At 33.8% G+C, this 13591-nt stretch overlaps 1 protein-coding gene across 1 annotated transcript; it reads left to right on the forward strand.

Moving 5' to 3' along the window:
- The first annotated feature begins 9932 nt into the window (after positions 1-9932).
- On the forward strand, positions 9933-12792 carry LOC108211729 (uncharacterized). Its single transcript, XM_017383406.2, has 3 exons — positions 9933-10445; positions 11512-11859; positions 11953-12792. Exons 1-3 carry the CDS (start codon positions 10050-10052, stop codon positions 12559-12561), a joined length of 1353 nt encoding a protein of 450 aa, XP_017238895.1. The 5' UTR covers positions 9933-10049; the 3' UTR covers positions 12562-12792.
- The last annotated feature ends 799 nt before the right edge of the window (positions 12793-13591 follow it).

The following is a 13591-nucleotide window of genomic DNA, read 5'->3' on the forward strand; positions in this document are numbered from 1 at the left end:
TTTAGTTCCTTTACGAACCCACATATACTTCCCCTTAATCTCACCATTCTTTATTTTGCAATATTCAACCGTATGTCCATCTTTATTGCAATAAGAGCATTTATACTTTGGTGTTGCGGGGACAAAAGTAGTTTGTTTCTTTCCTTGTACAAACTTCTTAGGTTGAGCATTTTTATCATATCCTAAACCTTCATGGTTATATGATATTTTCGAATGTACCATTTTATCTAACAACTCATTCCCTTTTGTGAACTTTTGAATTGTTCTCTCAAGATCATCTTTTTCTTTGCTCAAAATATTAATTTTGTCGTTAAGAATCCTTTCTTGATTCATAACTTGAGCTAAGATCTTGGAGTGTTCATCTTTAAGCCTTTGAGTTTCCAACTCGAATATTTCATCTTTTTCACTTAAGGCATGAACCAATTCATCATTATCCTTTTGAACAACCGAATTTGACTTACCTTGAGCCAATGACTCATTTTGAATTTTTAAGTTTAGTAAGTCAACATGAAGCATACGAGTGTTTTCATTTAGTTGTAACTTCTCGTTTTCTAATTCTTCGGTGTTCAAAACTAAGGATATATTTTCGATTTCTAGCTTTGTAACAACATCCTTATACTTGTTGTTTTCATTTTTCAAGAAATCGTTTTGTTCACATAAAGATGAGACTTCCTCCTCGTGTTTAAGATTTAATTCACTTATCCGAGAGAGGGTATGTTGATTTACACTATTATTTCTTTCATTCATTTCAACCAACAAATCAATCAAATCACTTTTACTCATATCTAGCAAGTTTAACGAAGAGTCATTAAAAAGATGCATATTATGTAAAAGTTTAGTACGAGAGCTTACCTCATCATTTGAAGTGGAGATGTCCGATGACGAAGAATCATCCTCGAGAGCCATTAAGCACAAGTTAACCACTTCTTCCGTAGCTTCCGAAGTTTCTTCATCTTCACTTAAATCCCAACCATTTTCGGCCACGAGAATTCGTCCCTTAGAGAGCTTAGGACATTCCCGTTTAAAGTGACCGGGTTGCTTACACTCAAAACACACATTAGGTGTTTCCTCCGGAGTTTGTTCTTTTGGCTTAGGAGGAGTGTAAGTACCATTGTTATTGGCATTATTATAACCATTGGGACTTTGATTGATTTTGCCCTTGTTATAGCCCGTGGTAGGATAATTACTCTTATTGTTAGGAGTATAATTTTGAGAGTAATTTGGCCTTCCGTTAGAGTTAAAAACTCTTTGTTGATTATTCGATTTAAGGAAGCCTTTTCCATACCGTTGAGCTTTACTTTGAAGTACACGACGGAGTTGTCTCGTTAAAAGAGCTATCTCACTTTCGTCGAGATTTTGGAGTTCTTCGTTCAACTCTTCGTCGTTTTCATCTTCATCGATTAAGATGGACTTCAAAGCCATATTTTTCTTTTTGTCTTCCACTTTAGGAATGACCTTATCCGGAACATTATCTTCTTCGTAAGCACGAAGGTTCCCGAATAAGTTATCGATGTGGTAATCATTGAGATTGTGCATCTCTTTGATCGTAGTAACTTTAACTTTCCAACTCGGAGGCAAAGATTTAAGAACCCGACGATTCTTTTCGTTTTGAGTATAGTTCTTTCCGAGTTGAGTTAATTCATCGATGATACGCGTAAACCTTGTTTCCATATCGATGATATTTTCTCCATCTTGGAGTTTAAAGTTCTCGTATTCTTGGATCAAAGTATCCATTCGAGAATCTTTTATGTCGGTAGTTCCTTCATAGGTAACTACTAACTTGTTCCACATTTCTTGTGCGGACTTGCAATTGTTTACTCGTTTATACTCTTTTTCTGCAAGTGCACTTGTGAGAACCATTTCCGCTTTAGCGGCGATATTCATTCTATCTTCTTCATCGTGAGTATATTCACTTACTTTCTTTTCGATGATAATATCGTCGACTATTTTAGTCGGAAGTATTGTACCATCTTCTATGGCCATCCAAACTTTGACACCTTGACTTCTAGCATAAATGCGAAATCTAGTTTTCCATGTGGCAAAGTTTGTGCCATCAAACAAAGGAGGTCTAGAATTTGAGAGACCTTCACTACAACCGATAGCATTAATAAAGGCCATATCGGATCTACTTTACAGAGTGCTTTTATAACCGTAGCACTTAAAAAAGTAACTGCTCTGATACCAACTGTTAGGTCCCGATAGATGGTTTAATTAAGCTAGAAGGGGGGGGTTGAATAGCTTAATCACCAATTAAAAATATTTATGTCGTTTTAAAAAGTTTTCACCCCTTCTTTAGAACTTGTATCGAGAGTATTGGCAGTTACGTGCGGAAGTGTAAGAAAAGAAAAGGAAAATATCACACGAGCGATTTTATCCTGGTTCGCGGTGGCTAACTCAACCCTTGGAGTCCACTCACCCCTAGTCCAGTCCCCGAGCTCCTCCCCGGACTCGAGATTTTCTCTACTATAAAGAACTCCTTTACAGTAGGCGGAGAAGCCTTTACAAATATATATCTTGGAGCGTAACTCTTCGTTACCTCCTCACTATAAATGTAAATAACAAGACTTGTCTCGGAACGTAACTATCCTCGTTACTTCCTCAAAGTCGTTGCACCTCCAGTGGTCTTTGTACTTCTAAACCTTTCGCCGGTCTTGGATCTTAGGTATTAGGTCTTGGGTCTTTCCTCTTCTTCACGGTGCGATGACTATCAACTCCCCGTCAATACGTCAAAGACTTGGGTCTTAGAACGAAGATCACCTCACTTCACTTCACCTCACTGCAAAAGTTAGAACACAATATCCACAAGCAAATATATCCTTGTTTTATAAAAGTTTTGGTTCCGCAAGTTTTAGTCCAATTTTAACCACGTTGAAATTAGTCGATTATAACGTTTTAGTATGGTGGTTAAGTCGTTGGTTCAATTTTAACAAATTATATCGCGCGGAGAAATATAAGTTGTTGATTTTAATAAAATCGAGTGATGAGTGAGTTTGAAAAGACGGAGTCGAAGTCGAGCAAGATATATCGCACACACTCTCACGAACGCAATCGAACCAAGTAGCTTGTTCGGATAACACCCCGCGATAGCGAAAAGGCCCAAACGGGGTTTACCACCGAAACAAGTAAAATCACTCACGTCACACACGTTCGGAAAATAAACACGTAATACCACGTATCTTATCTTAATGATATCCCCACCGAGCACAGGGCTGAAAAATGGGTTTCTCACTAAAACAAGAAGGGTATGGGAGTGATGGGAATGGGAGCACAAATATGAGTTAGTGAGCAAATAAAGTTAGTGCACAAATTCCCGATAATAACGAGTGGCCAACTCGAGTATTTTGAAATCAAGAGAGCTTAAGATGAAGAGAAATTTGTTTAAAAAGCCCTTTGAAAATGGTCGATTAAGACTCGGATAATTGAAGCTAAAAGAAACCACTTACACGATTAATGCACGAAAGTTCGCCGGAGAAACTCGTCGGAGGTTCGATACGACTTTAAGCACACGAACGAATTTGGGCAGCCCTTCGGGAGGTTGAAACGAGTGGTTTATGAAAATGCTAAGATGAGCGGAGCTTGGTTGGGTGGAACGAAGCTTCGGGGTTTAAAACCTTGTATATATCGGAATATATGAAGAATCGAAGGTTTTAAAGATGAAGTAGAAGAAGTGGGCACTTGAATAAACTTTGGGAGAGTGTTTCTTCTCTAAAATCTCAGCATATATTTGGCTATTAGCTTAGGAAAAATGAATGGGTGGAGGGGTGTATTTATAGGAGAGAATGGGTGGGGTAAATGTAAGAAAAGTAGAAGTAAAAATGCAAATGGTAATTTTGCAAACCTTGGCCACCACTCAACTTTGTCCCCTTGTCCCCCACACCTAAAAAGGTGTTCTTGACCAGCATCTTGGACTAAAAATGCAGGGCATTTATTGCACTAGAAGACAGACACGCTTTACGAGATACCGATAAAAATCGTTACATTAAAAATGCGATATTTCGAACGTGCGAAATAAATTACGGAAAAAATATGATAAATCTTAGAATATTAGAAAATGGCATTCTGGAAATTTTGGTAATTTTTGGTCAACCCTAGCTTGGTCAAACGTTCAGCCAGTGATCGGGTCGGCAGACAGAAAACGCTCCGAAATGCAAGTTCTCGGAAAATTACGAAAATTTAACCATGCACTAAGAATAATGTTTAATTGGCTAATCTCAAGTTTCAAGTCATTTTGGCAAGTGGAAGTATTTTATTTGGATTTAAAACGATAAATCAGGTTTTCGGGTTTTAAATAAAATACGATAATTCTTTCGAAATTATCAGAGAGGGAATATGGCCAAACTTAAAACTTGAATAAATACTTAAAATATATTCCCATAAAGATAAAATACTTTTGAGGGACGGGAATAATCTTAAGGTATTTAAACCGATTTTCTAAGATAAAAGCCGTTTTATGAAAAACCGAAACACTTCGTCTTTTGGAAAACAGAGAAGGATACTTGACGAAGGTTTTGATACCAAAATACTTAGAAAAATATTGTTCATGATAAATCATGAATTTGATACGTTGAAAGAGCTTTCTAAGTATTGTGAATATTTTTCTCCGAAAAAAATACTGAATTTGAGAGACCGGGAGAAAATATTTCAGAAGAGGTATAAAAGTGATATTAATATTTTTAGAGACAAATATTAATATGGAGAAAATAAATCCTTCCTTGGATAAAATAAATCTTGAGGAATGAAGGATTTAGTAATTTTTGAAAGATTTAAAATAATTTATTCCGAGAGATAATAAATGTTTTAAATATGGAATAAATTACTTTAAATATAAATTTTGTAAATAATGTAACATGAGTACTCTAAAGAATACCAAATCTTGATAGTCCTTTTTCGAGCGTCATGTAATTTTAATATTGCAGTAGCAAGAAAGAAGTAATCTAGTCTTACGAAACGCCTCTGCGCCACTATTGCGTAATCAGAAAAATTTCCTTTAAAAATAAATGTATTTTGATATGAAGGAAAATTTAGAGATTAAAAATTACTTGCCAAAAATAACTTTCCACTTTTAATTAATCAAATAAATTAATGTCCTATTTGGGAGGATTACTAGGTGAATTTAATTTTAATGTTTGTCACAAATACCGAAACAAATATATAAATAATTATATATCGAAGATATCCTTTCAAAATAATAAAGATAGTCTATCACTGTAGCAACGGAAATCGCCCAGCAACAGTCTGAAATATACAATCAAACAAGACAGAGTCAAAAAAGTATATATATACAAACAAACATGTGTCGAGAAAAATAGTATATACAAGCTTAGTGCATGCTCTCTGGTTGAATACAACTTTCCAGATCAGGCATCTCATTCAATAAATTGTACTGAAATAAATCATTTTCCAGATCAGGCATCTCATTCAATAAATTGCACTGAAATAAATTTAAACACATAAATAATTTTGTATATCATGATAAAGTATAAACAGAGGAGTAAGACATTTTAATAACTATAAATACTAACATTTTTGTTCAACTACAGATTAGACATCCAATAAAATTAATAAATGAAAATATTGGACATCCAATAAAGTTAATAAATGAAAATATTGGGTATTAGATACATCTTATTTTGTACTAATTACTTCATACATAAAGATGAAGAAAAGAGTCTCGACACTCATATAAATATTTCATTTTAAGATTTTAACTAATAGAACAGTAACAAATCATAGGTACAATCAAAATCCTTAAAATACAAAAAACACATTAAATCATGTAAAGAAACTAGGATACTCACACACATGATTTTATTTTCAAGATTCAACTAGTTAAACATGAATAATGCATCGGTACTGTTAAAACGCTAAAAAACATATAATAAACATGAACAGTGAATTTAAAAAAATTAGAACTCTCACACAAATGATTTCATTTGAAGATTCAACTAGTTAAATAGAAATAAGACACAGGTACAATCAAAATTCTAAAAAATAAAAAACACTGCAAAATACTGTATGATCTTAGTAGAGAGTCTACAATCAAATCAGATATGTAGTTAAGGAAACATATTTATCATGTATCTTAAAGTTATTACTCTTTTGGAAGGGGCTGGTGGAGCAAATCTACAAAGTATCTGATCGTATGAACTGTGACATTTGACTATACAATACTCTTATGCATATACTTAGTTATAATAAATAATCTATGCAAATTTTTATTATTTTATTCATTACTTATATTCATGTTTTTCAAAATTTGATTCAATCGATTAATTTTCTCGAACAACCGACTTCTTATACTTAAATTATACAATAAAATATAAAATCTCAAGAAGGGCAAAGCAAGTATTCTCAATGTTATAAGTTATACTCACTCCACCTACCCATTTCCATATATTTTTTTCGTTTTTCGTCACGCATTTTAAGGTGCATATAAAATATAATTTAATATTTTTTATGTTAAATTTTTCTTTTTTTGAATAAAAATGTAAACACTAAACTTTTATTTAGAAAGAGAAATTTTTTTAAAAAAATTTATACAAGCATGTTTTACGGACTCTTAAAATACGTGTCGAGTCCCCGTTCTCCAACTATAAAACTTATGGAACCGAGGTTGTGTTGTTCAGTATTTTACGCTAAATTTTTTATCATATGACTCCTTATAATATTTACGTATAGTTTATTGAAATGGATGACGAATGAGGATTTTAATGCTTACTTTCAATAATGATTTTATTATTTTTGCATCATCAATGATTTTGGTGAGGTCATGCTATGGTGAGGATTTGAGAAGGATATTAAACATATCGACTACCTTCTTAGATTTTCTCAGGCACAAATATCTCTCAACTGTATATATATATATATATATATATATATATATATATGGCTTTCTCACACTATGGAAGTTCAAAGTTGGCCTAGAAGGATTTTTGACCTTAAATTATTATTTTAGTTGATTTTAAGATCTTAAAATTTGTTTACTAGAAAATAAACCCTAATATATAAGTTTGTTATAAATACTCTCACTTGGTACATTATAATAAGTGCCGGAATGTGAGGAGTGTGTAAGATTTTCGACGCATCTCCACCTCTCATCATCTCGAGATCCGTGCCGCGACCTCATCGTTCAATCGCTCTCGGCGTTTTCTCCTCTATGCGATCGTTCTGCCCCACCGCTTCTGTTTGCTCAGGCTCTTTCACCGCTCCCGAATCTCTCTACATGTGCTCTGCTCGTATTTTTGCATCTGTGTATGCATAAATGTGTGTATGAATTTTCATGTTCAAGAGAGTTGAAGATGTAATGCCGATTGCTATTAATCATGAACGTGAGGAGCCGAGGTGGAGATAGAGAGGGAGGAGAGAGAAAGTGTGCAGGGAGGATGGAGAGTGATAGGACAGAGAAAGTAATGAGGAAGTGAATATGGTATTTTTACAATTTAATTAGTAGATTCGTAGAAGTAGATGAAAGTCGTGGTATAAATTATAATATTATAAAAATTTACAAATTTTTTTTTTTTAAAATATAAAAAATTGAGAATGACATCCAACAAATAGTATAAAGAAATGAATGTAACACGAGTAAAATTTAGAATGAAAAATCAGTCATTAACCCTATATTGATAATATACATAATATTTATAACGTTTTAACATTCAACGTTTATAACATGTTTTGAAAAGGCTATCTTTTGCAATGTTATCCTTTTTTTAGCCGAAACTCATATGAAAATACCTGCAAAATTTAAAATCCCTAAAGTAAAATTATGTAACATTCGTTACTTTATCTAATGTTTGAAGTTCAAACTCATATAATAATACTCACTCTGTCTCAATTAATTCTATATGTTTACTATTTGGTACGCACTTTAATGATTCTATAAAATATGATTCTAGAACTTATTTTTAAGATTTTTTTTCTAAATAAAAATTCAATAGTTAAATTTTTATTCAAAATAAAATTAAAAAAATAAATTATAGAATTATATTTTAGAGGAGCATTAAAATGTGTGCCGCTTCTCTTGCGGAGGGAGTAAAACTAAAATATTATATTGTGTAGTTCAGTGTTTTATTATCACAAATTTAACACTCTATGATATAATATTTTATTGTTATATTAGCGATCACATTTTCAGATTATTATATTTTTTTTCAGGATATTTCAGCCTCGAATCATGAAATTCAGGCATTTTCTCCCGCCTAATTTGGTAGGAGTAGAATAATTGAAGCGTAGAGGTTAAAGTGTATGGGTCAACTAGAAGCGGCCTACCCATTTGTATCCGCAATCTGCGGCACAAAGCTGAGTAGTCCACACCTCGCTAGTCACTATGCACCTAGTTTTTCAACCCCTTGTACTTTGGTCTTTGTTTGCTATCCATATACTTTTGCACACACATACGTACAAAAGGATTGATAATTTATTGGTAGATAGTAGGAAGAGCGTTGTAGGCCTCATGTTTATTTATTTATATATTTTCGCTAAATTATACCCCCTCCGTCCCATCAGTTTACGTTACTTTTTGACATGCATTTTAAAACTTTTATAAAAAATACTTACATTATATATTTATTTTTAAAAAAAATCCTGAAAAAAGTTTGACGTTTAAACTTTTATTCAAAAAAAGAAAAATTAAAAAAACATTATTGAACTATACTTTATAAGAGTCTCAAAATGCGTGCAAACAATTAACGTAAACATCCTGCTGGGACGGAGTGAGTATATAATATATATAATATATCCTTACATTTAAATTATTCGATATCTATAAACTTCTATAATTGTCTCTCGACACCACACTCACAACCAACTCCCAAATTTTCAAAAAGTAAAAACAGATAAAATAAATACATATAAGACATTCGACTTTATGCTCCTATATCTTTTTAGGATGGAAACAACCGGAAAAAACGAAAATCCAAAAAGATTAAACGGAAAAAATGAAAAATAAGTAATGGGGTTAAACCAAAAGATACTTGTAATACTGGTATAAGTTTATTTACTAATGTAATTTTTTTTAAAAATTATAGTTTGATATTCAATAAAATAATTTTCTTATGACTCGAGAATACAAAGATCATTTGAAATTATCCTAATTTTCTCATATTTTTATTTTTTTTCAATACGGTGCCACATAAAATAGATATTTTACCGCAATAAACCAGCAACACAAAATAAAAACAGAAAGATGATTACGACAAGATCTGAAAAATTCTCAGGTTAGATAAGAAGTCAGATATCCCGATTCTGACAAATGCCATTTCGTTATTACCAACCTATTCCCTACCGTTATCTTCGCAACAAACTCACAACTAGAACGACAAACTCATTTACACTACCCGATATTTCACTTTGCATAAATATAGTAATATACCACTAATGTATGTTAGGACCGCATATTTTTGGGGCGTTTGTTCATGAATAATAAATAATGAATAGTAATAAACTTAGTTAAGGATAATCGAAATCTTTCATATTTGGATTCGCTATTTTGTAATATTATATTAGGCATTTGTATTTGTCATTTCATAGCATGGAACGTGAATCCATTTTCACTCAATACTTGAAATACTCGTTTTCATTGTCAATTTACATTCTCATCTAACATCTCCTTAAAATTTTACATCTATTTTTCAATTTAAATTAAAAACATCTGTTTTTTGTCGTAACATTGTGTCTATATTAGTCTTTTAAAAAATATTTATTAAGTTATCAAATATATTTTGATTTAACTAAAAATTTATATCCTATAAATTCATAGATTTACAGGGGTAAGTTAACCGATTAATTTCAATTTTTAGTGCGGAGGACGTTATATGTACATATTCGAAATACATACCACAGTCACACACACAAACACTCGGTGACTTTAAACATTTACCTTCTGCTTTCTTTCGCAAACACATTAAAATTTAAACATATCACATATGTGCAGCTATAAATCCACACGCTCTACACTATTTACATGCACACTTCATTTTATTACATAATCTAAACTAGATAAGTCACAAGACAGAAAGCAACTGCTCTTTGTCTCTGCAATACACTAAATAATGGAGAAAAAACAAGGCTTCTTTTCTGCATTAAAGCAAGAAGTCGTAAGAGGCCTCTCTCCGGGAAGAACTCGCCGGAAAAGCATTTCCGGCGGGTCAGTCTCGGGTTCTGTGACCCGGAAAAGGGTGACCCAGGTAGCAATGCAGGAGTTTCTGGCCGAAAAATCCGGTGGGCTCAGGCCTGTTGAAGCTTTGGCGCCATTAAGAGAAGGCCCAGATACAGAGGAAGGAATGGACGGTCGAGATTGGAAGTGGGGTCAGTGGATGAGGGCCCCACTGAGCCGTGCACCGTCGGATTTGAGGATGCTTATGGGTGTGTTGGGGGCGCCTTTGGCTCCTGTGCATGTTAGCTGGAATGAGCCTTTTCCTCATCTTAGCATCAAAGATACTCCCATTGTATGTTGCCCTTTAACTCTATTATCTCTTATTTTTTTTTATTCATTACTCTGCTGACTGCTCCCTCCTGTTGATTAGCAAGTATTTGATTAGTATACATGTATACGTAGGAATGAAGAGAATACCAACACTTATTTTTAATATTTCTATAAAATACAGTTTAATTAATTATAACATTATTTTTTCTTCTTAACAAAAATTTAATGTTTAAATTTTATTTGAAAACAAATTTTTTTTAAAATAAATTATAGAACTATATTTAAAAGTTTTAGAATGCGTGTGAGAAAAAAACTGTATAGAAATGAGCGGGACGGGGTAGTATATTTTTAAATAATTTTTTTAATTCTTGTTGTGTGATTAATATTTAAATTTAAATATTTGATTACACGTACAAAAATTTAAATACTTACGTCGAAACCAACTAGAATCTTGGTCCAGGTCTTATTCTATGGTACTGTGAAGCATATTTATAATTTGTTCCATGTTTTGCAGTTTGGTACTTTTGATAATGTACTTTATTGGTGCACTTTAGTTGGTCAGTATTCTTAAGAAAATATTGTTCATTTTCTTGTGAAGAGTGTTGTTTCTTTTCATGCATGATTTGTTTCTTACAATGCTAACCCATATCCTCCAATCTGCTTAAACTGAATCATATAGATTAAAACAAACGTTGTTGAAATAGATTATTACAGTGGTTGAACATAGAACCTTTGATGTGGGATCACCTTTCTGCAATTATATGTAGTTGGCGATGGTCTAAAGGTGAGACTCGTGTGTTTGAAAAACGCAAAATCGCCATTTTAGTCCTCCTTTGCTGAATGCTACCTATTTTAGCAATCTTTATATGAGATTTCAATGTGTTCTTTTCCATTTTTCGGAAGAAAACTAATATTTGAGTTACAATTGGACTTGTCTGTGGCGTTGTGTGTTTCATAGTGTGTGCTTTACAACCTTTAGATAGCTTTTCTTTGGGGTTGTAATACTGCCTCAATAGTTTAAAAGGTACAATTTAACAAAAATTGATGACATTAAGTTAAATGTTGACTCTAAATTTTTGTTGTTGCAGGAATCTTCATCTGCTCAGTACATATTGCAACAGTACATAGCAGCATCGGGAGGGCAGAAATTTCACAACTGTATTCACAATGCATATGCAACGGGGAAGGTGCGGATGCTAGCCTTTGATAGTGAGACAGCTGGAAAAGCGGTTAAGAGTAGAAATTCCTCTAGAACAACAGAATCTGGTGGCTTTGTTTTGTGGCAGATGAATCCAGACATGTGGTATGTTGAGGTTGCACTTGGTGGTAGCAAGATTCATGCTGGTTGCAATGGGAAACTTGTATGGAGGCACACACCATGGCTTGGTTCACATGCTGCTAAGGGTCCTGTTAGACCATTGCGCCGTGCTCTTCAGGTGAAAATGCCTGCACTCATTCATGTCTTTGTAGCTTTATATTCTTTTGATTTACTTTGGGAATTGATTATCGGACTTATTGTTTGCTTGTAGGGTCTTGACCCACGAACAACTGCAAATATGTTTACTAATGCAAGATGCATAGGTGAAAAAAAGATCGATGGAGAGGATTGTTTCATCCTCAAACTTAGGGCTGATCCACAAACTTTGAAAGCAAGGAGTGAAGGTCCAGCAGAGATCATACGACATGTCTTATTTGGCTATTTCAGCCAGAAAACAGGGCTCCTCCTACACTTAGAAGACTCTCATTTGACTCGTGTGCAAACCATTGGCGGTGATGCTGTTTATTGGGAAACCACGATCAATTCATTTCTGGATGACTATAGGTCTGTTGAGGGAATCATGATTGCTCACTCAGGGCGGTCAGTGGTTACCCTTTTCAGGTTTGGAGAAACAGCAATGAGTCACACCAAGACGAGGATGGAAGAGGCATGGACAATCGAAGAAGTTGCATTTAATGTTCCAGGTCTGTCATTAGAATGCTTCATTCCTCCTGCTGAAATAGGACATAGTTCTAGCAGTGAAACATGTGAGATTCCCCAGAACACAAGAGCAAAGAATACCGTTGCAGCTGCAGCTCATCGAACCAAATTTGCAACCAGTAACAGATTTTACATTGATAATAGATATGCCAGAAATTAGTTATAACTTATAACGTGTTGGAAAAATTCCACATGTTAGGCTATATCTAGATTCTTGCAAGTTAGAATTGCAATTGGCAGAGGTTTTGCAAATTGATTATGATTCTCCAAAAATATGTATATATTTTCAGAATGTGCCGAGTCTGGTAATTCTTTCAACTATTACTTGGGAGTTCCATTTTCAACTGAGGACACTTCTGACGCATGGTATGAAACAGTCCGATGTTTGTTACTTCCTCGTTGATTCAATTTGTTTCCTGTGTTCTTTCAAAAGTAGCCATGATTCTGGATTGGTGTATTTAATGATGAAGCACAGGGGTTCAGGAAATTCTGCTCTGCAGTAGCTGCAAGCATCACCCTGATCTAGATTTCTACAAATCTATACTAAATTTGAATCCTGTGCTGCGTATCTAAGAACACATGCATTATCACAACACCATTAGACCTGTCCTTCACTGCAGTCATAATCTGCAGAAAAATCTTCTTTCACTTCAATCCATTACGCCTGCAACTTCGGATTCAAAGACATGTCCTACATTCTCGTTGCTATTTATTCCTTTCTGAAAGCAACACGCCATTGCGGCACTGCCCTACAAACTCAATGATAAAGACCAGACAAGCTTTAGTCCATTCATCACTCACTTTCATGACATCTCCGCGACACCTAATGCTAACAAACTTTGCCAGCAACACAACTACATCGCCATCTGATAAAACCAACATGACCCTATAATGACGATTGTTCGTATTTTCATCGAACCTTACATTTCTGCAGCAGGGTAAGAAGGAATTCATTTTAGTAAGCTCTAAAGTCGACAAGACCCAGGGGCAGAAGTGTAGACAAGGGTGTACAAAATCTCGAACTTCATGTCCTAAAGTGAAATAACAAACCAATATTACGGGCCATCTGACTTAATTTTTAATACAGTGTCAGAATAATTTTTTTGGTGTTAACAATAAATTGGGTGTAAAATTATTAATATAATAATAAATTATTATTGATTATTTTTAAAAATAGTCTTCTGAATTTT

The sequence above is a fragment of the Daucus carota genome, chromosome 3, assembly GCF_001625215.2.
Source record: "Daucus carota subsp. sativus chromosome 3, DH1 v3.0, whole genome shotgun sequence".
In the NCBI taxonomy this organism is placed as follows: Eukaryota; Viridiplantae; Streptophyta; class Magnoliopsida; order Apiales; family Apiaceae; genus Daucus; species Daucus carota.